This window comes from Mirounga leonina, unplaced genomic scaffold (assembly GCF_011800145.1).
Source record: "Mirounga leonina isolate KUSES-001 unplaced genomic scaffold, KU_Mleo_1.0 Mir_151, whole genome shotgun sequence".
NCBI classification, from domain to species: Eukaryota; Metazoa; Chordata; class Mammalia; order Carnivora; family Phocidae; genus Mirounga; species Mirounga leonina.
Window position 1 is genome coordinate 58,414,588 of NW_023270377.1, and position 25,271 is coordinate 58,439,858.

A 25,271-nucleotide genomic window follows, 5' to 3' on the forward strand; every position below is an offset into this window, starting at 1 on the left:
CTTCACTGATGGAGGTGGAAGTGAGCCTGCAGTGTTTTCCGTGGTGTCTGGTAGAGCATTTGTTTGTCTGTAGAGCAGTTATTGTCTAAAATTTTTTTCTGTCTGGCTAGGCTGCTCCTTTGCTTACCACAAGAGAGCAGGCTTTTCTGAAAGCTTTTTTTGGGGGGGGGGGGGGGCTTGTGTCCATTGGCATTTCTGGATTGCTGTTTATTCCCAGCATCTACTCTGGAATATATAAGGCAAAAAGAAAACTCAAGGAACTCACTACTATGTCTTCTTCAGATAGAGAAGTCCCAAGCCAGTCTGCCTTCTTCTCTCCACCTTTCAGAGTCTTTTTCTGTTTGTTTTATATATAATGTCCAAGGCTTTTAGTTGTATTTAATGGAAGAAATAGGAAGAATTGAGTGCCTTTGTTCACAGCGGTATAGTTGTCTTTTAAGCAGAACTTTTGTTTAGGTAAACTGGGTAGTTACAATTTCACAACTGTCATATGTATCAAAAGCAATGTGCACCAGCCAGAAACTCATTTACAGAGGCATACTTTCTCCTGAGAGGAGATGTTTCCAGGGACATAGCAACCAATGAGCCATATGTTGTTTATTTGTTAAATACTTGCCAACTCTGGCTTTATTGATAATATCACTTTTGAGTTTCACAGCAGCCCGCATGCCTCAGCTGTGATAGTTTGCTTCCTTGCTGTTCAGTATTTATCACGGTGCTGTTGACTCCCTGTTCTTTTCTCCATCTGTTAGGGAGAAATAACACCCTTGTTTTCATAACTGTATTCATGTCATCCTACCTCTTGTCTTTTACACCTCTGTACCTTGATGTTTCATCTTTCCCTACATGGACTTTCCCATTTAACCACGTTTTAGGTAGATGACCTCATTCTAGTTTAGGCCACAGGATTTGCATTTGCCCTGCACCCTGTGTGAGAGGTATTTTATTTTTGTTTTCAGTCCTTCTGTCTTCCTGACAACAACATTCCAAGACCTGGCACAGAGTCTGCAACCCTCCCAACTGTCAACCAGGCTAGAAAAGTAGACCTATTAGCTATGTCATCTGTAAGATATAAAACTTCAAATGCAAACCCAGGTTGTAGTCTCTCTTCTTCCGCATGTTTGAAGATCTGAATATTTGAAAACATCTTCACTAGCCTTTCAAAACATATTCCACATTTTTTTTTAAGCAGGCTCCACACCCAACATGAGGCTTGAACTCATGACCCTGAGATCAGTGAGGTGCCCCAATATTCCACATTTTCTTGTTTTCCTCCTACCTCACTGGTTACTCCCACACAGTTTCTTTTGCTGGTCATTTCCTCTCTCCCTGAATTCTTGTTGGAAGATGGCAGTGCTTAATCCTTGGTCCTCTTCTAATACTCACTTCCTTAATGTTCCCCAATCTCATGGCTTTAAATATCATCTATGTATTAATGATTACCAAATTTACATCTTCAACTCAGACTGTTCCTCTACACTTGAGTCACATGCAAATTTCCTACTCAACCATCTCCAATTGAATATCTAATAGGCATCTCAAGCTCAACATGTCTAAAATTGAATTCATTTCCTTCGAATATGCCCTATCTCCAGCCTTCTCCATCATAAAAGATGGCTCTAAAATCCTTCCAATTTCCCAGGCCAAAAAAGATGCCTTCAAAGTATCCTTGACTCCTGTTTCTGACAGATTCCCATACTCATTTCATGTCCTAGTGGTTCTACTTCCCAAATGCCTCCTACTTCTTCTCACCATCTCCACTGCTGTCATTCTGATCCAAACCACCATCACCTTTCTCCTAGATTACTACAATAGCTTCCTAACAATCTCCCTTTTCCCACCATTGCTCCCTTTCCCACAGCATCTTCTCAACATTGTGATCATAGTGATCTTGTAAAAATTAAAGTCAGATTATACCATTCTTCTGCTCAAAACCCTTGAGTGGCTCCCTAGTTCACTCAGAGTAAAGGCTGAGGCTTTTGTAATAGCTATCAAGTCCCTATATGATTTGCCCTCATTCTCTGCTCACTTTCTCTCCTAATCTTTCCCTTGATCACTACAGTCTAGCCATAATAGCCTCCTTACTGTTCCTTGAGCAATCCATACATGACCAACCTGGGGGTCTTTACACTGGCTATTCTCATTGCCAGGATATTCTTATCCTAAACATATGCTTGGTTAAATCCCTTGCCTCTTTGCTTAAATCACACTTTCCCAATGAACCATATTCTGACCAACCTATTTAATATTACCATCCTCACCACCCCCATTAGCACTTGTGATCTCTTATTTATTTTCATTGTGTTTTTTCCCATAACACATATTACTTTCAAACATAATGTGACTTATTTGTTTACTATGTCTATTGTTTTTTATCTATTTCCTCTGTTAGAATGTAAGATCTAGGAGAGGAGGGATCCTCTATTTTGCTTACCTAAAGAATCCTAAGCACCTAGAAGGGTGTTTCCTAAGTATTCAATAAATATTTGCTGAATTAAGTAATGCCTCAACTATTCAAAAGATATTTATCTGGAAATCTCAGTTATTAAGAAAAAAATCACGGATGTGAGATCATATAGCAAATAAGTTTAAAAGGCTTTGTATAACCAAAATTACAGTCTTAAAATACCAACACTCTGAAATTCATATACTTTTCTCAGAAGAGAAATCCTCAGGGGCAAAATAGATACACTAATACTATACATACAACTCCAATAAACTTGATTAACCTGAATTCTAAGTCCAAAGGCTTAGAAGCAGGATATCATGTTTGTGCAAGAGAAGGAGACAGCAGAGACACCTAGAGTGACAGCTGCTGGGCGATAAGGAAGAGTCAGGTAAAGGAAACAAAAGCAGGCTAAAAAATTAAAAAAAAAAAACGAAAAAGGAAAAAGCAACACTGGGGTATCTGATGCTGAAACAGATCATCCACATACTTCAAAATAGCATTATAACACAGGTTACCAATTTATGTTCAGTACACTAAGGCTCAATCAGCAAGTAAAATAAACATTATATTCAGTATACTTTAGAAAAGCAATCATATTAAATACCACTTGTGAATACCATTAAAGACCATTTCTACCAGAATTATTAAACTACACCAAGTTTGAAGGATTAATAAAAATAAATTTTTATAAAATTTATGATGCTGGATAGCTAAAGACTCACTGTAGACAACTATACTGTTTGGCTTTCAGCTGTTTGTTTATTGTTGTATACCCAGAAATGAATCTTGTATTCTAAAACAGATCAGCCTCATCAACTTTAAGATTTCATCAGGTTTTCAGCACTCTGAGTAACTTGAGGTTCTTATAATTTAGAAACCATGTACAGAAAATCTTTAATGGGACAAAACACTTGAGAAATGGTATGTCCTGGGTAGATATGCTAGGATTAGGGCTACATTGGAAGGTGCACATCTGGATGATATGACTCAAAAAGAGCCACCAGGCAAATATTCTTTGTGTGAGTTTCATCCCAATTTCCTTTAGGTTAAAGCTTTGACATCTCTTGGTATCCTTTAAATGTTAACCTCTTTAACACATTAGCTCAAATTACTTTATCAATTGTTAGGGAGTTTGTGACTGTAAGACTCTAAAGAAACAGATGGAAGATAAAAAACAAATATAGGGCACTGCCCTACCATTCCGTGTCCACCTCAAGGTGTGGGCCAATGTGTCTGTCCTACTTGTCCTATTTAAGAGATTGGCCTTCAAGAGAGGTACAAGACAGGGATCAGGGGAGAAGTGTCAATCCAAAAAACTAGACAGAGAGGTAGACAAGAAACAACCCATTAGGAATTACCAGGGCAAATCCAGTGGGTTGACAATGGCTCCTTACATGGCCCCTGGAAGCTCACTCAGAGTAGGAAGAGCAGTGTTAAGGGTAAGAGTTAGAGGAGACTGTCATCTGGCAAACCCAGGGCACCTGAGACACTCAAAGGAGATTCAGCAAGGTGAGAAAGAGTGCAGTGAGAAAGCATAGGGCTAAGGAAGAGAGAGTGGAGCACACAGTTCTCCACTGTTCTACAGTCACAGATTATTTTATGGTGATGTCCAGGGCTGTGAGGACTTTTATAAAAAGATCTTACTTGGGGCACCTGGCTGGCTCAGTCAGTTAAGTGTCTGACTCTTGATTTTGGCTGATCTTGGGGGTTGTGAGATCAAGCCCCATGTGGGGCTCCACACTCAGCGTAGAGTCTGCTCAAGATTCTCTCTCCCTCTGTCTCTGCCCCTCCCCCTGCTCACTCACTCTGTAAATAAATAAATAAATAAATAAATAAATAAATAAATAAATAAATAATGTATTTTTTTAATTAAAAAAAAAATAAAAAGATCTCACTTAATTTTAACTCAACATTTCCCCACCTTTTTTTTCTCTTGAGCCTTTTTTTCCTTGCGCTACCTACTAATATTCCAAGGAATATACTTGAAACACCATTATAGTCAAAAGGGAATGGGGTTTCATCCCATGTTGGTCTCTGGCACTTACCTTCTGTGTGACTCTGGACAATTTAACTTTTCCAAACCTTAGTTTCCTTATTTGTAAAATATGGATGATAGCAGCTATCTTATTGTCTTTATGAAAAGGAATTTGAAAACATGTATAAAAAATCTTAAATCTCTTCACACACATTAATTTAGTTCTATGGGTATCTCTAACCTAAGGAAATAATCTAAAACACAGGAAAAACTTAATATAAAAGGTTATAGCATTATTGATAACAGCAGCAGTCATGTTTAAATGTCTTAATGGTCCAACAAGGAAAAACTTAAGCCATATGATCCACATCATTTCAGCCAATAAAAATTATATTTATAAAGAATTTTAATAACCTAGGAAAATGATCTTTTTTTTTTTAAAGATTTCATTTATTTTTTTGAAAGAGAGAGAGAGAGACAGAGCACAACCAGGGGGAGAGGCAGAGGGAGAGGGAGAAGCAGACTCCCTGCTGAGCAGGAAACCTGACATGGAGCCGAAGTAAGAGGCTTAACCATCTGAGCCACCCAGGCGCCCCTGAAAATGATCATCCTATAATGTTAATTTTAAGAGGCATGAAGTCTTAAAGTATGAGCTCAAACAATTTAAAAAATACTCAGAAAAAATGCTGTAGGAAGGGGCGCCTGAGTGGCTCAGTCGTTAAGCATCTGCCCTCAGCTCAGGTCATGATCCCAGAGTCCTGGGATCGAGCCCCGCATGGGGCTCCCTGCTCCACGGGGAGCCTGCTTCTCCCTCTCCCACTCCCCCTGCTTGTGTTCCCCCTCTGGCTGTGTCTCTCTCTGTCAAATAAATAAAAAATAAAATCTTTAAAAAAAATACTGTAGGAAAACACCCTAAAATTTTATGATCATTTAAATCCTGGTGATAGGGTTTGTAAAAGTAAATTAATAAGTTAATTATAAGGGAGAAATTCTTTGTCTTGGCCCCAATTAAAATATAGTTTAAATCATAGTCCATTACCTTCCATGAGTTCCTGTCATTTTCTTCTGGGAAGGAGAAATACATGTCAATACATGTCAACTGGGAACACTCTCAGAAAGAAGCAGGGGATGTGTGTATTGTCGGCTCTCAGCGGCAAGCCAGCAACAGCTCTCACAAACCAAGGGGAGGGTGGAGGTGGGGGCAGTAGTAAGCATGTCACATGTCACGCCAAGGAGCCATGCTGCTGTCTCACACACGTTTTAGCATGTAAACATTAGTGGGCTTTTATTTATATTCTTAATGCTTTCCTTTTCCCCTATAATTTCCTTCCTTGCTCATTTTTCATTGTTTTAAATCTCTTTTAATTCCTTTAATATAAATCCTATGAGATAAAACTCCCATCAACGAAGTTTCTGCCATATAATTATAGAAATAAGAATTCAGGGCGCCTGGGTGGCTCAGTTGGTTGAGCGACTGCCTTCGGCTCAGGTCATGATCCTGGAGTCCCAGGATCGAGTCCCGCATCGGGCTCCCTGCTCGGCAGGGAGCCTGCTTCTCCCTCTGACCCTCCCCCCTCTCATGTGCTCTCTGTCTCTAATAAATAAATAAAATCTTAAAAAAAAAAAAAAGAAAGAAGAATTCAGCACACAACATCAATTTTATGACTGGGTTGCTTGTCCTGATTCAAAAGAAATAGGTTCAAATGCTATTCTACTTATTCAAATACTTTCCAAAATTTTCAGTCATTCCATCCTATTATCCTATTTTATTACTACTTACTCTCCCTTCTCCCTAATACTTACACTCTTTCCCTAAAAGTGATGAGTAAAATATACATATTTTTAAATTATTTCAATTTGCAATTTGACTATCTTTGATTCTCCTTCAGATAGTCCAAAACAGTATCAGACTTCAGCAGTGTCCACATTTGATTTCTGTAAGCTCCTCGGAGGAGCGGTGTTGTTGCTCATTTTACCTGTGGATATTCAAGGTTAGGACTTCTAATGATAGAGACAGAAAGTATTAGTCATCTAAACACAAAGGTTTGTTTTTTTTTTTTCTAATGAGCTTCACTTTGATATCCATAATCTGTTGAATGTTGACTTCTAAAATGAACCTCTAAAGCTATTATAAAGATAAATACCCAATGAAGTACTGAAAAGGTAGGAGACAAAGCAACAGAGATAATGTAAAATTCAATTGAGGAAAAGATAAGGTGCATTCACAAGCTGATAATGTACAGTTACAGCACAAATGAAAAAGCACAATATAATTGTACTCCCATTCAGTTGGCATCCAACTTTGTCCATGCTTCAGAGGTCTGCCTTATAGATGAAGCTGCCTTGTTATATGATCCCCTTGCTATTTTTTGTAATTGTGCCTTTTTGTACCAATAGAGGGCTCCCTTTTTATGCTCTGATGATCTGGATAATTAAACAGGGACTCCTGGTTTAAGTACTTGAATTATTTTCAGTAAATAAAATGTAAAACCTGGTTACTGACTAGACAGCCCTAACTCTACAAATCACATCCTTAAATACCACCAGGGAATATTTACAACGAGTGCTGCATCACCACAGAGACTATTCTCAAATTGTCTTCAATTTTTAACATGAAAAAACTTACAACCATGTTGCCATATCATTTAATCAGTTGGTGAGGAAAATATAAGAATTCAATTAAAAAACACTATCAAAAGGCAGATGATGGAATAATGACAGAAAAGTTGTTTAAGATAGCAAACAAATCCCCAAAATGAGAAATTGTTGGGATTTCTAAGTATCCAGGACCATTTTCTTGCTCTGGTATATTTATCTGAGAGGCCTGTTTTAGAGAACACTAACCCCACAGAGTTATCAGACAAATTCATCACTGATTAAATTGGCTATGAAACCCAAAACTCCCATCAGTAGGATGGGGATATTGATACCATTATCTGTTCAGCTGTCAGCATCCAGTCAAAAGCACACACAAAATCCTTTCAACTTCATTTAAATAATCATACTTTTCCTGATCTGTATTACATTCATTAGTTCTCTAGGGATAGCTTTCTTTTTCCCCAAAAATTATTATTAAAAAAAAAAAAACACTAAAGTGGACAGTATTTCAAATAGCTTTATTTTTTTTATGATTTTATTTATTTATTTGAGAGAGAGAGAGAATGAGAGAGAGAGAGCATGAGGGAGGGAGGGTCAGAGGGAGAATCAGACTCCCTGCTGAGCAGGGAGCCTGATGTGGGACTCCATCCCGGGAGTCCAGGATCATGACCTGAGCTGAAGGGAGTCGCTTAACCAACTGAGCCACCCAGACATCCTCAAATAGCTTTAAATAATAATATTTAAGGAATAAACCAAACTTTCAAAATTTATCCCTTTCACCAATTTCTGAAATTATCTTTGTCTGTACTATATATATTGCTTCTGTATAATATACTGTAATATTACTATAGGCACTAATATACTATATAAAGCACTTTCGCAAAATAAGGCCTTGTTACCAAACAAAAGGGTGGCATCGTATTTATTCAGCTTGTGTCCTTATCATGGGCACTAAAATACTTCATTTGCCTATTTAGTAAAGCATGGATTACACTGATTTAAATTCATACTAGGTGGCCTCTCAGTTCATCCAAGCTCTTTGATGAGAAGTTGCTTTTGTAGAAAGAATTCACCACCCTTTTAAAAATAACACCATGCCTGAGTTTCTTCCCCTGTCCTCTGCTTTGTTTTTCTTTGCTGCTCTTATTACAATCTGACATTGTCATATATATTTGTTTGTCCTCTTACTCCATCACTCCATATCATCTTATCTTCGGCCTCCTAGCATTTATTAACACCTACTTTTTCTTGTTTTCTTCATCACTGGATTCCTTATCACCTGGAACAGTAGCACATAATAGCTACTGCATCCCTACCACGCACCAGCACATTGTAGGTACTCAATTTTAAGGACTGACCGAATTAATGTCTTCCCAGCTAGTATTTAAATCCATGAGGTCACAGGCCTTGTCAGTTTTTATTACTAATCTATCCCCAGTAAGAATGTATGAACTTGGAAAGCAGAGCATAAAATCTCTGCATAAATGAATGAATGAATACACAGCAGGAAAGTAGAAAACTAAGATTAGATCTTTTCCCTACAGCACATTTGGGCTTAGGAAAGAGGAAGAGGGCAGGAAGCACGGAGGATACAGGTAGAGGAGTGATAAAAGGAGTGACAAGGAATGCTAAAGATAGAACTTTCTTATATTCCAAGTTTGTTTAAAGAGTTGATAAAGAAAATCTGTAAGATTCAAGAACTCAACTTTTTCTATAACATGTTCAATATATAACCAATCAATGACTAGAAGAATAAGTTTGTCAGAGCCTGAATACCTGAATGTCTTCTGAATGTCTGAAGGCAAAACATTCATGCCTTCATCTGGGATTTAAACAGAATTGAAATGTCATATATAATATCAAGAATCAAATTATTGGGGCACCTGAGTGGCTCAGTGGGTTAAGCATCTGCCTTCAGCTCAGGTTGTGATTCCAGGGTCCTGGGATTGAGCCCCACATCAGGCTCCCCGCTCAGCAGGGAGCCTGCTTATCCCTCTCCCTCTACCTCTGCCCCTCTCATGCGCTCTTTCTCTCTCTCTCTCACATAAAGAAATAAAATCTTTAAAAAAAAAAAAAAAGAATCAAATTATTAGGTTCCAAGTAATGTCTGCTTTCCATCAACATCTATTTGTTTTCAACATCTCCAACAGTTAAGTCTTTTCTAAGGGCCTTTAAAACTTATTTCCACATTTAATTAGATAAAAGAGAGGTTCTTGAACTTTAAACCAATTTATAGGTCATAATCCTACAGAGCAATCCATCCTATTTAATGTGCTTACATTTCACAATTTCATTCCATGAAAGGGTTTTCGGAAAATTATACTACTCATTTTAAGATTGTTGCACGGCAGAAGTGCCTCGGTTAAGCATCCAGCTCTTGATTTCAGCTCAAGTCATGATCTCAGGGTCGTAAGATCAAGCCCCACATCAGGCTCTGCACTGGGCATGGAACCTACTTAAGATTCTCTCTCCCTCTCTCTCTGCCTCTTCCCACCCTTAAAAAAAAAAAAAGCTTTTTCACTGCAATTAACATATGTTCCTTGGTTTTCATGGTAACAATTAAAAAACATGGTAACATGCTCTGTGGCATAAGCCATGGGTTGTCGACCACCATTTGTCTGTGTTTTAAGAGTGGCACCAACATTCCTCCTTGAGAATACACTCTTGTCCCCACATCCTCAAAAAGAAGCACTGTACCACAATTAAGACATACATCCTTGTTTGGCTGTCAAATGAGGATGTAATTTTCCACCTAGTTTGGCTGAGTTCAAAGTCATATTACTCTTCATCTAACCAATAATACAAAATATCTGCATTCCAGGTATCTATTGGAAATATTACTTCCAACTCATTGCTGCTCAGTTAATTATCAATAGCTCAGATGTGAAAAACAGTGTTTATGGAGGATTTCCTGGAAGTGAAGTAATCCATCCATTTCTAAAATACCCTAAAATCTATCCTGGGATTAAATCAGACCATCAAAAAGCTATATTATATATATTGGCCCCATGGGAAAAATACTCTCCTTTAATATCTCTTTGGTATTATGCTATCATGATATATTGAAAGCCCTATGAAAACCACTGCTGAATTCACTGTTGGGATACTGTGGAGGATACTATTCATCACATTGCACAGTATCTTTTTCATGAGGTTGAGGGGGGTCAGCATTTCTCATTGTTTGATTAATTGTTCTTGATTAATTGTTCTTCTCTGGAAGAAATAGTTTTCATTGATAAATGCTATATAATGAAATAACTGTGCTTCCTTCTTTGTGCTGACCTTGAGAAATCATAGCTTTAATGCTTATATTAGGAAAGAAAAATTTTAATTAATTATTTAAATTTCCATCTTTAAGAAGCCAGAAAAAGAACAAGTTAAACCCAAAAGTAGGTAGAATAAAGGGGAGGGGCCCCTGGATGGCTCAGCCATTAAGCATCTGCCTTTGGCTCAGGTCATGATCCCAGGGTCCTGGGATCGAGCCCCGCATCGGGCTCCCTGCTCCACAGGAAGCCTGCTTTTCCCTCTCCCATTCCCCCTGCTTGTGTTCCCTCTCTCACTGTGTCTCTCTCTGTCAAATAAATAAATAAAATCTTTAAAAAAAAAAAAAGTAGAATAAAGGGGAGGCAGCATAAATCAATGAATTTCTCAAACTATAGAGAAAATCAACTAAAGTTGGGTTTTTTAAAAGATTAACAAAATTGAGAAGCTCCTAGCAAGACTGATTAAGAAAAAAAAGAGCAGACAGAAATTAATAATATGAGATATGAAGGAGAACATCACTACATATTCCAAGGACATTGAAAGAATAATAAGGGAATAGTATGAACAACTCTATGCTAATAAACTTGACAACTTAGATAAAATGTCTAAACTCCTTGAAACAACTTATCAAAACTGACACAAGATGAAATAGAAAATCTGAGTAGCCCTCTACTAAAGAGATTGAATTTGTCATCAAAAAGCTTCCCACAAAGAAAACTCCTGGCCAGATGATATCTATAAAACATTTAAAAAAGAAATAACATCAATATTGCCCAATCTCTTTTTAAAATAGAGGAAACACTCCCTCTGTGTCAAATAAATAAATAAATAAAATCTTAAAAAAAAAAAGAAAAGAGTTGCAGGCTCTACCAACTGAAGGGCACCTGGGTGACTCAGTCGGTTAAGCGTATGCCTTTGGCTCTGGTCATGATCCCAGCATCCTGAGATCAAGCCCCACATCAGGCTCTCTGCCCAATGGCGAGCTTCTCTGCTCAGTGGGGAGCCTTCTCTGCTCACTGGGGAGCCTGCTTCTCCCTCTCCCTCTGCCTGCCGCTCTGCCTGCTTGTGCTCTCTCTCTGTCAAATAAATAAATAAATAAAATCTAAAATAAAATAAAATAAAATGAAGGAAAGAAAAAAATAGAAGAAAAAGAAGTATTTTCTGACTCAAGGAAGTTCATTCTCACCCCTCTGATCCATTTTGCCCTGGAAATCCCAGCCAATGTAATAAGGCAAGAAAAGTAAATAATAAAAGATGTAAAGATCAGAAAAAATAAGTAAAACTGCCAGTATTCACAGACAACAAGATGGTCTACAGAGAAAATCCTGAGGAATCTACAAAACAACTACTAGATTGAATAACTTGCCCAAAGTTACACCACTAATAAAATCAAAACTAGAATGTGAACCAATACAGTCTGGTTCCCAAACTCTTAACCCCTACACTATGCTCTCTACTTAGAGAGGACCATGCAGATATATACTTGCATTAGCCCACAAACCTCAACACAGCCATATACTTGGTCTTTGTAGTCTCATTTGATGATTTGGAAACAGAGATTCAAAAACATTAATAACTTCACCAAGATCACATGGCTAAGGGATGAAAGTGACAGAATTTGAATAGGTCTGGCTGACCCTAAAACAAAGCTGATCTAAATATATCACATGTTCCAAATTTGACGAGGAAAACAATGAGGATCCAGATTCAGATAGTAAGGCCCTGACATAATGCAGTAGAATATAAAGGCCAAGAGAATTGGTGACTGATTAGTAGTAAAAAGGGACATAGGAAAGGTCAAAGTTTTGAGAATTAGATTAGCGTCAATAAAATAGTAGTAAGGAGGAGAAACTAATGGAGAGGAAGTTTAAGGAAGATGAAGTCAGTTTTAGACAAGTTGAATACCAACTTGTTAGGTTAGGCATAGTTTTGACAGCAATAATAGAAAACCTAACAAAAAGTGGTTTATAAAAATAGGATTTATAAACCAAAATCTGAAGGTAGGCAATGATTAATCTAAATTTAGTAGCTGAACCAAGTCAGAACTAGAGTCTGTGTTTCTCCTGGTCCTTCCTTCTGGGATTACAATATGGGTGCCAAAGGCCCAGGCCTCAGGTCAGAAAGAAGAAATGGGGGTAGCAAATACATCTGTTTTTCATCAGTAAAGCAAAATCTTTCCTAGAAGTCTCTAGTAGAACTCTGCTATGTCTCATGGGCCAGAACTATGTCACATAGTCACCTAGCCTCTACAGTGGCCTAAAAGGTAGGTATTTTGCTTTCCCAACCCTATAGCAGAGGCAGGTGAAGAAAAACAATGTCTGCTCCAAAATATGAATGGGGCATTGATGTGGGAATATCCAATGGAGAGACAAAAATGCATCTGGTCTAGAAGATAAAGCAAGGATACAGGATTTAAGTAATCTGCATACTGAAAGCACAGGAAATGAAAGGGTACTCCAGGAAAGAGCATGCATGAAAAGAAAAAAGGGTAATAACAGCACTTTGTTTCTCTTTTTGTGCAGGGGAAGCAAATGGATGTTCATGGATACAGCTGAGTAAACATGGTAGCCAGGTCCCTCCGCTACAGCCGGTCAGAGTGTTTGCTTTTGTATGCTTGGGTGGGTCTTTCTCTGTCATTCTCCCCATCCAGTAACTTCCATCCTCTTTCTCTTTCCTCAGGCTCTCAGTACTCCCAACAAGGTCTCTCCTCTCTCTTTCTCTTTCCCTCATCTGTGAATTGGAGGTACTGGAAGGAAAATTCACTCTTCATTGCCACTGATCAATATGCATGAAGATGGATTTAAATCTGACTAAAGAAAAACTAGCTGCCTTAGGTTGGAAAGGTGGTCCAGGAAAATAAGTAGCTACTATGAAAAGGCTATTAAATCTTAAAAATTCATGGAAAATTAATAGGAAATTTGAACTAAAAGGAATCTGCCATTCCTGCCCTCACTGGAATAGCCAGAGTATATTTGGGGAAATACAAACTAAAACAAGGAAGCAGAATTTGCTTTGCTGAGTACCATTCTTCCTCTGAAGACTCTTCTGGGCTCCCAGGCTATGTTCAGGAGACCAGGTTGCAGGGCATCCTTCTCCTGGCCCACTGCTCCATAGGCACACCACCCATCATGTGCTCCAGTCTGAGTCCAGCTCTGCTGACCCTTTCCTTTCTGAAAATCCTAGGGCAGGTAGAATCAGCACCACAGAATTTAACCATGATTACAACATAGGTTGTGTTGTCCTCTAATTGCTCCATACATATATGTCATGTACTCCCATGTATTTGGGGCTACAGTGAGATGTCCTCCAATAAGTTGCATATAAGACATGCACCAAGCATTAAACTTTAAAATCAATATATCACTAACATCATGAAAAGTGATCACTTGACATTATGTGCCTCATGATGCAAGTATATAACACTTCTGTGAAGTATTGTTGCCAGAAAATCGTATCTAAATCCAATCAAGCTCTAGATCCAAATACCAATTTACGGGATATACAGGGGATAAAGGGACATGTCAGAAGACACCATGGGGGCATAATTAAAATTCAGACTTTAAAAAAAATCGGTTTCTTCAACAAATTTATTATAAGGAAGAAAAAGAGACAGAACCCAGAAATTAAAAAAAAGTCTTAGAGACATTATCAACCAAATAGAACCAATGTAAATCCTAACACAAACAAATTGCAAGAAAGAAAAAGTTATGTGATAAATGGGGACATTTGAACACTGTCTGGATATTTGATTATATTAAGGAACTAATGTCAAATTTTTTAATGTGTGATAGTGGTATTATTTTTATCATAAAGAATCCTTACCTTTCAGATATATACTAAAATATTTACAGATGAAATAATACTGTGTTCTGGGACTTGCACCAAAATAATCCTGGAGGTAGTGGGGTATGAATGGAGGGATTAATAAAACAAGATCCGCTGTGAGTTGGTAATTGTTGAAAGGCGGAGGGGCTGTATAAGAGAAACATAATGTTCTCTCTTCTTTTGTATATTTTGAAATTTTCCATAATAATCTTTTTCTATAATAGATCAGAATAGAGTTATGCAATGTCATTTTTTTTTTTTTAAAGTAGTCACATCAGGCAAAGAAACACAAAAGGAACAGCAGAGATAGATCCTCATGGTGCCCATCCAAGCCTTTTCCAAGACAAAGGTGGGGCCAGTGCAAGGACTTACTTGCAAGATAGCAGAGGCCACTCCATCCCGGAGGAGGAGGATGCATCTGGCTATCTCACCTTCATCCCATAAGCACCTTCTACAGTCAAGGTGCTGCAGTGAAACGGAAGATAAAATGATGAATAAAATACAGAAATTGACATCAAGGGATGCAAAAGGGAAGTAAATAGGAAATTGTGATGGAGTCTGGCTTGTGATATAGTGCTGTACAAAGTGTGCTATGGGAGCACATGTAATGGTCATCTAACAGGAAGAGATGACAGCCAAGCTGTCCTGAAGGATTCCCAGAACTATCTTCTGATTATAATTAATTCCCTGGCTCTGTTGCTCTAAGAAGAGAGTGAGCTGGCCAAAAGTTGTAAGTGTCCTGATCTCCTGGCAGCTTTGCTTCTCACTGTAAATGTATAACACCGGCTTCTGGTAACAAGTGAATCTCCCACACAGCTTGCCTAGAGAAGGAGTACATCAGCCAAAGGATGTGAGTGTCCACTCCTCTCATCTTATTTTCAAATTAATGAACTGTCTCTCTGGTTTTACCGTCTTTGAGAGTTTGGTGCCTTTGTATATGCCCCTGAAAAAAATGTATTAATTCTTGATGTGCTGACAAATCAGGAATCTGAGATTGCAAGACCAGCTCTGAACGTTGGGAATTCACCAGGGTAATATCATCCCCCTTGGGACATGCCTGGGTCTGGATGGACACCTGCCTTCCCCAGTGACAGCCTTCTGCTCTGCGTGCTTCTTTGATCTTCAGTCCTGAAGGGTGTGGCCGTGTCTGAGGCTTCTTTGATTCTGAGTCATCCTCTTCAGCATGTCTGCCTCAAAACATTTTGGTTTTTAACAAATCTGTTCCTTGATTTCTTTCACTTGCATTCAATCACATCAATATAGTTAAGTCCACATCTATTTGGGGATTGTCAGATGCAATGATACTATAGAAGAAGCATGTTTTAAAAATGAAACATCAATAATTTAAAAAATTCCTCAGCTGTTTTGTTTTTTTATACATCCATACCACGTTAACTTCATTTTCTGCCTTGGCCTGTGATCACCAGTGATCCTCAAATAAGCCCATCAACTGAGGACGTCCCCCAAGCTACACTTCTAACTGAAGAACGAGAAACCAAATAGAGTGAACTCCTTCCCAGATGAAGACAATTTCTCTCATTTCCAGTGGTTTCTCTGTCAATCAGCCAAATTCTTTCATCTGTAATGGGACATGGCAAACTTTTTCTTCAAAGATCTACAGAGTAAATACTTCATTTATTTTTTTTTAAAGATTTTATTTATTTATTTGAGAGAGAGGGAAAGCACAAGCAGGGGTGGGATGGGGAGGAGCAGAGGGAAAGGGAGAAGCAGACTCCTCGATGAGTAGGGAGCCTTAGTGGGGCTAGATCCCAGGACTCTGGAATCATGACCTGAGCCAAAGACAGACGCTTAACCGACTGAGCCACACAGGCGTCCCCCCAGTAAATACCTTGAACTCTGTGGGCCACACAATCTCCATTACAGCTACTCAACTCTTGCCAGTGTAGTGTGAAAGCAGCCATGGACAACACGTAACCAAATGAGTGTGGCTGTGTTCCAATAAAACTGTGTTTATGGACACTGAAATGGGAATTTTATATAAATTTAATGGGTCACAAAACAGTGATCTCTTTTTGGTTTATTTCCAAACATTCAGAAATGTAAAAACCATTCTTAGCTCAGGAGACACGCTAGCAGCTGGTGGATCTGGCCCCTGCTCCATAGTGATGAATACCGGCAGTGATTCACTATACATATGTGAATGTGTGTGGTATCTTCATAATACTGCCTTACCAACCATGAGAATTATGACCTATAAATGGGTCTTAAATTCATAGGTGGCAAACTTAAATTCTTATGGGAAAAATATCTTCACTAAAATTAAACAATGATCAGCACACAAAGACACACCCACACATACACAAAGACATTTTACAAATCCTAAACCCCAAAACAGTGGGTACCATGTAATACATTTCTAATTACCACCCCTGCTTAGAAAAAATTTGTGAGATCAATGAAACAGAGGTAAGTTCGTTGTGCTTTAACAATATGTCTGCTGAGACTTTTTTCAATGTCTTTTTATCCATCCAAATGTTCAATGTCTTTCCAATTGTAAGATCAGTATTTATACAATCTCATTTCCTCAGTCCCACCATAGTCCAAGAACTTGGACGCTTGATACATGAAAAACGTTGGGTTTTCTTTCTTTAACCTAATCTGCATATCTATATATTTTTCAGCCCCCTCCCCCCATGCACGTTTATATAGCATTGCCTGTCTATGATAACCTTCTAGGCATGACTACAGAACATTTCTAAGGCTTTATTTTCCTTGTTCTGTTTGTTTCATCTTGTATTGTGTACTTCTTTACTCATGCACTTTCTACTTTAACTCCTCTTATTATTTTCAACAGGGTCCCTCTTTTTCTAGCTGTCCACAACAGGTGCCACTTGCTTGATGCATAGACCTAAACTACATTTTGCAGCTATGGAAAAGGTCCCAGCATCATATCCCCAAACAGTACATAGGGGTTCACTGTGCCATTCCCTCTTTTTGTGTGTTTTATGCTTGAAATGTCTGTAATCCAAAGTTTTAGAAAAATGGAGCATACATTCCTATGCTCTGGATTTGGTCACAAGAGGAATTTGTAGTTGGGAAGAAATTAGCATATTTATATGACACGCCTGTGTGTCTTTGTTCACATTGCTCCCTCTGCTTGGCATGCCCTCCCCAAATTCTCTGATAAAATTTCCCTCAAACCTCCAAGGTCCAGGCATGAACCTGTGGGAAGCATCCCTGCCAAGCACAGCTGATGACTCTCTCCTTTGCGTTCCCAAAGCATTTCATACATCTCTGTAAAAGCACTTGTCATCGCATTGTGGTTAGTTGATTATGCAGCTGTCCCAGCCCCACCACCCATCCGCCAAGTCAAGAGCAACTCATCTTTTTTTTTTTACCCCCCTCACTGCTCATGCATCCCCGATGCCCAACACAGTACCTGGAATAAAGTAACAAGATTGCAATTCTCAGAAATACTGAGAGTAGTCCTAACTTCCATCAGCACCCTGAATCTTCCTCCTCCCCCACAAAATTAACAGACAATTTAAGTAAAAATGCAACTTCAAAACAAGTACCCCATGGACCTTTTAAAATGAGATTGCCACTCCTAAACTGTTCTTCAAAGGAATTCCAGCATCAACACTGCAGAAAATGCAAAACACCACAAAATAAAATATTTACCTGGCACTTCAGGTTTTCAAAGTACTTTCACCATTTGCTGTTGCTGTTTGGTCCACTAATTCTTGGTAAGACAGATAGTTCTATCCTCATTTTTCAGACTCTCAAGGAAATAAAAGTGACATCTCCAAGATCAGAGCTGTCAGTTCTGGGCCTAAAATCCTTAACTTATTGATCTATCCACTTTCTCTACTCCATGAATGCTAGGCTCAGTATTTGTGGAGGCTTTTTTTCCCACCTCTGGTAGATTCTTTTTCCCTATTATGAATGGTGGCATTAGATTGTGCCTCTATGTTCTAAAAACACATTTCAAACAAAATCATTTGGGCAGATACACATTATGAAAAGACAGAATCAAATATACCCCACTTGTGTTAGTATTGCTCTATGATTTTGCCATAAGTACTTATTGACTAAAGGATTTCCAGTGAATCACCGACTGTGCAAAAAATGGCATGCCATGCATTTCTGAAAATAGAAATATGTAATCCATTATAAAAAAATTCACTCATGAAGAAGGACTACTATTTATAGGTCAAGCACAAGAGCTTGATTTTCTTTTTTTATAACTCATCTTTCCTAAACTATTAAATTTAGATTACTTATCACATTAGCAGGCTCTTCACTTAAATATACTCTTAGTTCCTCTACATAATTCTGAATGATTTAACCATCACTTCAATTCTCTTACTATTTATTGCAAGCAATTCTTCTAATATTAGTACATATCATTTTCGAGTAAACAAGGCACTGCCTGCCAAAAAATCTTGCTACTGTGTGGTAATTGAAAGTAAAGATTATTTCACAGATATATTAATTTTTCAAATGAGCCACATTTAGCTTTTCTCAAATTACCTTTTTTCAACAAAGACCTATAATAGTAAAATATTCAGAGCATGTCACACTGAAGATTTTCAAGTTTGATCTGGTTACGAATCTGCTAATTGTAAAAATTTCAATATGGCAGAGCCCAAAATATTTCACACAAATGCAAATAGAGATGTCATGCAGATAGCTGCAAGACATGAATCATTGCCCTGCCGCATCAAACTCAAGAATTCAGAGGCAGTTCACTCTGCAAGATCTCTCGCTCTGTTCTTAAAAGTTCAGATGCATCACCTTATAATCAGGGTAATAAAGTATAATTGCTAACATACTGTGTGATGTTTACCGCTAAACCCACAATCTGGACAAACAGAAAATTATGCTGTCAGAGCCTGGAAACAATTGCAGTCCGCAGTTACACGGGGGCACCCTCCTTATACAGAGCTGTCGTCGGGAGTAACACCGCTTTATGGTTTTAATTTTTTAGAGTAAGGGTCTTTTCCCGAGAAGCAGGTATTCAGACGAAGGCGGTCTCCCGCGTGACCTTCCTAACACAGACCTTGAGCAAGCGACTGCGGGGGCAGGAGCTGAGAATTTCAGCGAGGCACTTGACAGCTCCGCTGGGTCCCTCACACTTCGCTTCCAGGAACAAAAAAGGAATGTTACTCCGCACCTGTCTTTTCCCCCTCACCCCTCCTTAAAACTTAAATTACATTCACCCCTACGGCCTGAACTGCCGGAAGAAGGTACGAAGCTATTCCGCCCCGTGATGCCGAGGGAAAATAGTCCCCCACCCAAGAGCGCAGCCTGGAGCGGCGGGCGGGCGGCCGGGCGCGCGCTGGGGGCAAGAAGGTGAAGGAGGGCGGGGGGGGCACTGGAGCGCCCGGCGCTGCCTCCACACCCCACTGCGCTGCATTTCCTCCACCACGTGGAAGAATCTCGTGCGGGGGGCGCCCACGGGAGGCGGGGGCCCGGGTACCCCCCTGGCCGGGACGCCGCTCCTCGGCCCCCTCCCCCGCGCGGGGCCCGGCCGTCTGCTCCCAGGTGAGGGGCCGCGGCCGGGGCGGCAGTCCCCGCGGCGGTCTCCGGGCAGGGGCCGCGCCGCAGAGCCCCGGCCCGGCGGGGGGCCCTGCCCGAGCTACCTTTTATCCAGGCAGGCGATCCACTCGGCTGAAGAGGAAGAATGGGCAGCGTGCGCAGCGACCATGTTGGGCAGCGGCGCGCGGTGTCCCCGGCTGCGGCGACCTCCCGCGCTCGCTCTGCCTCTGCCTCCTCCTAGCCCGCGGCGCGGACCAGCTCCTCCCGGCCCGCCTCGCGACCGGCGCGGCTGCGACGGGCCCGCCCTCCCAGCGGGCTCCCGCGGCCTCCCGGGCGGGGGGCCGGCGAGGGAGGGGACTCGAGGGGCGGGACGCGGGGGACCCGGAGGGCCCGAGCCGCCCGCCCGCCCGCCCGCCCGCCGCTGCACTGCGGCGCCCAGGGGGTGGGGAGTCCCGCGGTCCCGCCCGCTGCGGGGAGGGGACGAGGGGCGACCCTGCGTGGCCGGCCACCTGCGACAGGTGGCCGCCACGTCTCAGGGAGACCTGGGCCGCGCCCCTCACCTCCGGGCCTCAGAAGCGTGGACGGAGGGAAGGCGCCACGGGTGGGGAGGGGGCGGGGGGGTGGCTGTCAGTGTATATATTTTTCAGACAGCGAATGCCACTAAAATGGCTGCTGCCTCCCTGTTTCCTTAGAAACCCTAGTCTTCCTCAGCTGTTGTCAAAACTTGCTGGCGGTTTTTGCTCACCTTTCCCGTTTCCCCTTTAAAAAGGAATGGAGAGGAGGGTTACCATGGCTTGGGGTGAGAACACCCACACTGGTCACCGAGTGTGGGATCCAGGGGAGAGTTTCTCCTGAGGGGTGAGGAAGGGGTGGAATGGAATGGGGAGGCAGTGCAGGCATGGTTGGAAGCAGGGAGGGGAAGCCAGTGGGCTAGAATGGTGATCAGTGGTGACTGAGGGAATGATAAGCCGAAGTCTGGCCTTGAACCCAGGAGCTGCTTGGGCTTCCATCACCCGCATCATGAAAAGAAACAGTTAAGAATGGGGAGTAGTGGAGCCACGAGCAGAACTGAGGTTTGGGGGGAGGGGGGGAGGGGGGGGGGGGGGGAGGGGCAAGATCCCAAGGCACTCACCTGAACTTGGATGGTTGGCCCCACATGTCACTTGGGCCTGTCTCTGGTAGGTGTGCACAACAAATGTTATGCCTAGAAGTTGTTTGGTTACATTCTGCCAAAAACCAAATTAAGCTCTAACAGTTATTTAGGAATTTGGGGACAAGTTAAATCTTTTGGACTACTGCCAAACACTATTTATATTTATGGTGTGATTTAGGGATAGATAATGGGGAAAGAGATAGCACTGCTAACCTCACTTTGGTTTTTTTCTCTCCTGCCCTGCCTTCACTCCCCTGCTCAGAGGAGGTTCAAGGAGACTGGAGAATGAAACATTCTGGAATGCTTTTATCCTAATGAAACCCCTCCAAAGAATTTGCCGTTTTTTCCTCTGCTCAATAGCCAGGATCTGGTTTCAGACCTGCCAGGTATTCCCTCAGCAACACCTCCCTGCTCAGTGCTTGTCCCCAGATGACCTCCATCCTGTTCATTTCTATCATTACCTATGTTTTAGGTAAGTAACATTTAAAATGTTATACTATACAGAGAGTACCAAACGTATTTCTGTTGTTGCTTTTTTAATGATAGAGGTATGAAGGAAGAAATGGGTCTCCTCTATTTATTAAGATTCATTTATAAGGAGCTCTTGAGAGCATTTCAAGGTTACCAAATGCTTTCTCAAAATGCCTTCACTCAGAGAATACGTGTAGGTAAGGAACTAGAGGAAAACATGACTTCATATGACGTGTCATTACCAGAGGCTCTGAGTGGACATGGGTTTTGACCATAATGCTGTAATAGTCACCATTTATTGAACATCCACCGAGCGTTAGATGCTATGCTGAGTTCTCTACAAGTGTTATCTCATTTAATCTTCAGAACATTCTATGAAGCCAAGCCAGAAGGACAGCTGCCCAGGGCACTATTCCACAAAAAGGGACAAATATCTTTGAAAATGTAATGAAACAGAGAAAATTATATTTATCAGTACTTTCAGGGAGAGTGTTGACTGGGTCGCAAGGAAAACACTGATGAGCTACTTGGAGTGGAAGTGAGAGCCCAAGTAGTCTAATGTGTATTCTAGGGAGCATAGGTCTAATGAACCTCAAGGGCTCTGTTTTGCTCTATGGGGAATCTGCCTTTCCTTGAAATAGAAGTTGAAGAATTACTTAAAGAATATCCTTTCAAAGGAACAGCAGTGGATCATTAGCTTATCCAGAGCCCTCACATGTTCCCATTTAGCCCTGGTGTTAGGTACCAGTAACTCCAGTATACTCACTAGCACAAGGACACTAAGCCTCAGGAAAGATTGATAATTTGCTCTCAAGAGCCCAGCTGCTGGACTGGGCGTTCCTGAATCAGATTTGGGGGTTCCCAAAGCACTTGCACTTCAGAGATGGAGTCACTGGTTTGGTCAAAAGAATGAGAGTAGAAGGCAAGTCAAAAATGACTGCCCAGGTGATCAGAACAAAATGGTTATAATTTTTTTAATGTAAAAATAGGGAAACTTGTGAGGAAGAAGGATAGAAGAAACCCTTGAAATGTCAGGAATAAGCTCACTGTTCTACGAATTACTCTTGTGGTCTAAAAGGGATTTGATTGCTGGTCAAGAACTATAGAAGTAAAGGAGCTGTTGCATGATTATCCTATTAAGAAGAGGAAGAAAATAAGGGATTTTCTTTGGTTTTGATGGGAAAGGCAAAGAACCAGAGAATATTTATTCTTTTTCTTTCTTTCAAAGAATGTAAATCAAGCCAGACTAAAAAAGACCACATACTGTGTGATTCCATTTAGATAAAAATGTCCAGAAAAGGCAAGTCTATAGAGACAGAAAGTAGTTAGGGATTGCCTAGGTCTGGAGGGTGGGAATGGGGAGTGACTGCAAATGGGCCCAAGAAATCTTTTTTGGAACGTTGGAGATGTGCTAAAATGGCTCGCGGTGATGGATGAACAACTCTGTAAATTTAAGAAACAATTATTGAATAGTATATTTAAAATGAGTGAATGCTGTGATAGCCACATTATATCTAAAATAAAAATGAAAAAGTAAATAATAATAAAAATAATAAACCTGTCTTGGAGAAATAAAAAGAACATGTATTGATCTTTTAGAGGAAAATAAAGAAAACTATAGGAGAAAAAGTATAAGTTACCCATAATTCCACCACCTAGAGATAATAATTTCTCATACTTCAGCGCATTTTATTCTAAATTTTCTATTTTGAAAAGATACTATATACATGTATGTATATATATATACACACCCATAAAAACATGCGTATAACTAGCTACTTACATTAAATTATGTATACAGTTGATCCTTGAACCATGCCGGGGTTAGGGGCGCAGACATACACACCACACCCACCTCTACCCTCCCAACCCTGCCTCCCCAAAACCCCCACCTCTGTGCAGTCAAATCTGCATATAATTTTTGACTGCCCAAAAACTTTACTACTAATAACCTACTGTTGACCAGAAGCCTTATCAATAGCAGTCAGCTCACTTACATTGTGTATGTTATATGTATTGTGCACTACATTCTTACAACAAAGTAAGCTAGAGGAAAGAAAAAGTTATTAAGACGATCATAAGGAATGGGCACCTGTGTGGCACAGTTGGTTGGGCATCCGACTCTTGGTTTCAGCTGGGGTCGTGATCTTGGTGGTCATGAGATCAGCCCTGCCTTGGGCTCTGCCTCAGTGCTCAGTGTGGTATTTGCTTAAGAACCTCTCTTCCTTGCCCTCTGCCCCCTCCCCACTCATGCATGCATGCACATTCTCTCTGTCAAATAAATAAATAAATCTTAAAAAAAAAAAGATCATAAGAGGAAGTACATTTACTGTACTGTCCAGATTTATAAAAACAAATCCACATATAAGTGGATCCCATGCATTTCAAACTCATGTTGTTCAAGGGTCAACTGTAGATAGATAGATAGATAAATAGATAGATAGATAGACAGATAGACATGCGTTCATACAAATTTGAAACCATTAATATTTTATAGGCTACTTTTTCTTTTGGAAGGGAAAAGTGCTGTACATGTTTAAAAATATCCTCCTTAAAAAATGTAATAACTACAAAATATAATTTATTTAAAGTATCTTCCTTTGAGGCCTGTTTTTTCATTGGCAAAAAATATTTGTTTAATCTTCTTCCTTTAGTTTAGTGAATTCTTTTTCTATGAGAAAGCTGAGATCTTCACTGAAGATCTCCAGTGAGATGAGAATAAGTTACAAGACCCAAGTTCGATAATGCCAGTTATTACTAGTTGTAGAACTTTGAGCGAGTTACTTAATGTCCAAGTTCCATTTTGTTCATCTGAGCAGAGGTCCAAAGTTAGGAATTCGAGAGACAGTCGAGATTAAGTTGCAGCTCCATTCTCTACTGTTTGACCTTACATGAATTACTTAATCTAAGACCCTGTTTCAACGTCTGTAAAGTGGAGACATTAATGGTATTGTACATGAATATAATGATTACAGATTTAGCATAAGTTCCAGGCACATAATGCATGCTCTATAACTCTTAACTATTGGTGTGATTATTAATTTCTGTACAATGCAGATAAATACCATCTGCCCTCTGCATTTGATGGGAACCTGGTGACAATCAGTTGAGATCTGTCATACTAAAGGGCCTTGGCATCTGTTAATTATGAATTTTGACTGTGTAGGATATAAAGGATGGGTCTGCCTCCACGATAAACACTAAAGTTTCCTGAGGACTATTTTAGACATGGTCTCGCAATCTTTTCTCCATTCACTCTATGTCTACCTACCTCTGTAGTTCTTCAAATGAGAACAATATATACCCACTGAGTAGTTATTGTAATATGTAGACCAACAGCACAGTGATAGAAGCCAGATAGGGCTTCCCATTTTCCTATCCCTGGGAATTCTATCATAGGTTAGGCATTCATTAGGCATCCCCATATTCGTGTATAGGGAGAATCTGATTCAGGCTGTTGTAGCTACCTCACTGGAGGGTGGGTTATTAAAACACATCCATCACTCCTGCTGGTGATATAACCAATTTATTGAAGAAGCAGTACTTCTGGGTGAAATTTTAACAGCCACTTTACTCATTATAAGAAAAAAAATGTTGTAGCCATATCGGGTGATGGATGTTAACTAAACTTATTGTGGTAATCACGTCACAAATATTGAATTATCGTGTTGTACGTCTGAAGCTAATATTATATGTCAAATACACCTCAACTTAAAAACTAAATAAATAAAAGCAATTCTAATGTTTTCTCTCTCTGCTTTAAACTTGCTCAATAGAGTAATTCTATCCCTGGCACTGGATATAGCTTTTTTGGTCACTTATAGATAATAGAAAGTACTACAGTTTTTCTATTAGAATGTCCAAACCAGTATATTACCAAAGACTTCAATCTTTATTCAAAGAGAATTCCCTCTTCCTCCCCCATCTAGAGCTGGTTGCAGACTTTTTTCCAGCCTTTAGGAAAGAGGATATGGACAGCTTCTTTTTTCCTTGCTCATTGTGTCCCTACTTAAAACCTGCTAGGTTTTACCCTT

General features: G+C 40.1%; 1 protein-coding gene across 6 annotated transcripts in view; it reads right to left on the reverse strand.

The window, feature by feature from the left end:
- The window catches only part of RAPGEF4 (Rap guanine nucleotide exchange factor 4), a 288,792-nt gene extending 268,863 nt beyond the window's left edge, over positions 1–19,929 (reverse strand). For 3 of the 6 annotated variants that reach the window (XM_035007755.1, XM_035007754.1, XM_035007753.1), the window contains exon 1: positions 19,718–19,928. In XM_035007755.1, the coding sequence (XP_034863646.1) occupies positions 19,718–19,782 (65 nt within the window). In that variant the 5' untranslated portion in view covers positions 19,783–19,928. Of the gene's footprint in view, positions 1–19,717 lie in introns of all 6 variants that reach the window. The other 3 variants (XM_035007752.1, XM_035007751.1, XR_004679678.1) reach the window with 2 other exon arrangements.
- Between the last annotated feature and the right edge of the window lie 5,342 nt (positions 19,930–25,271).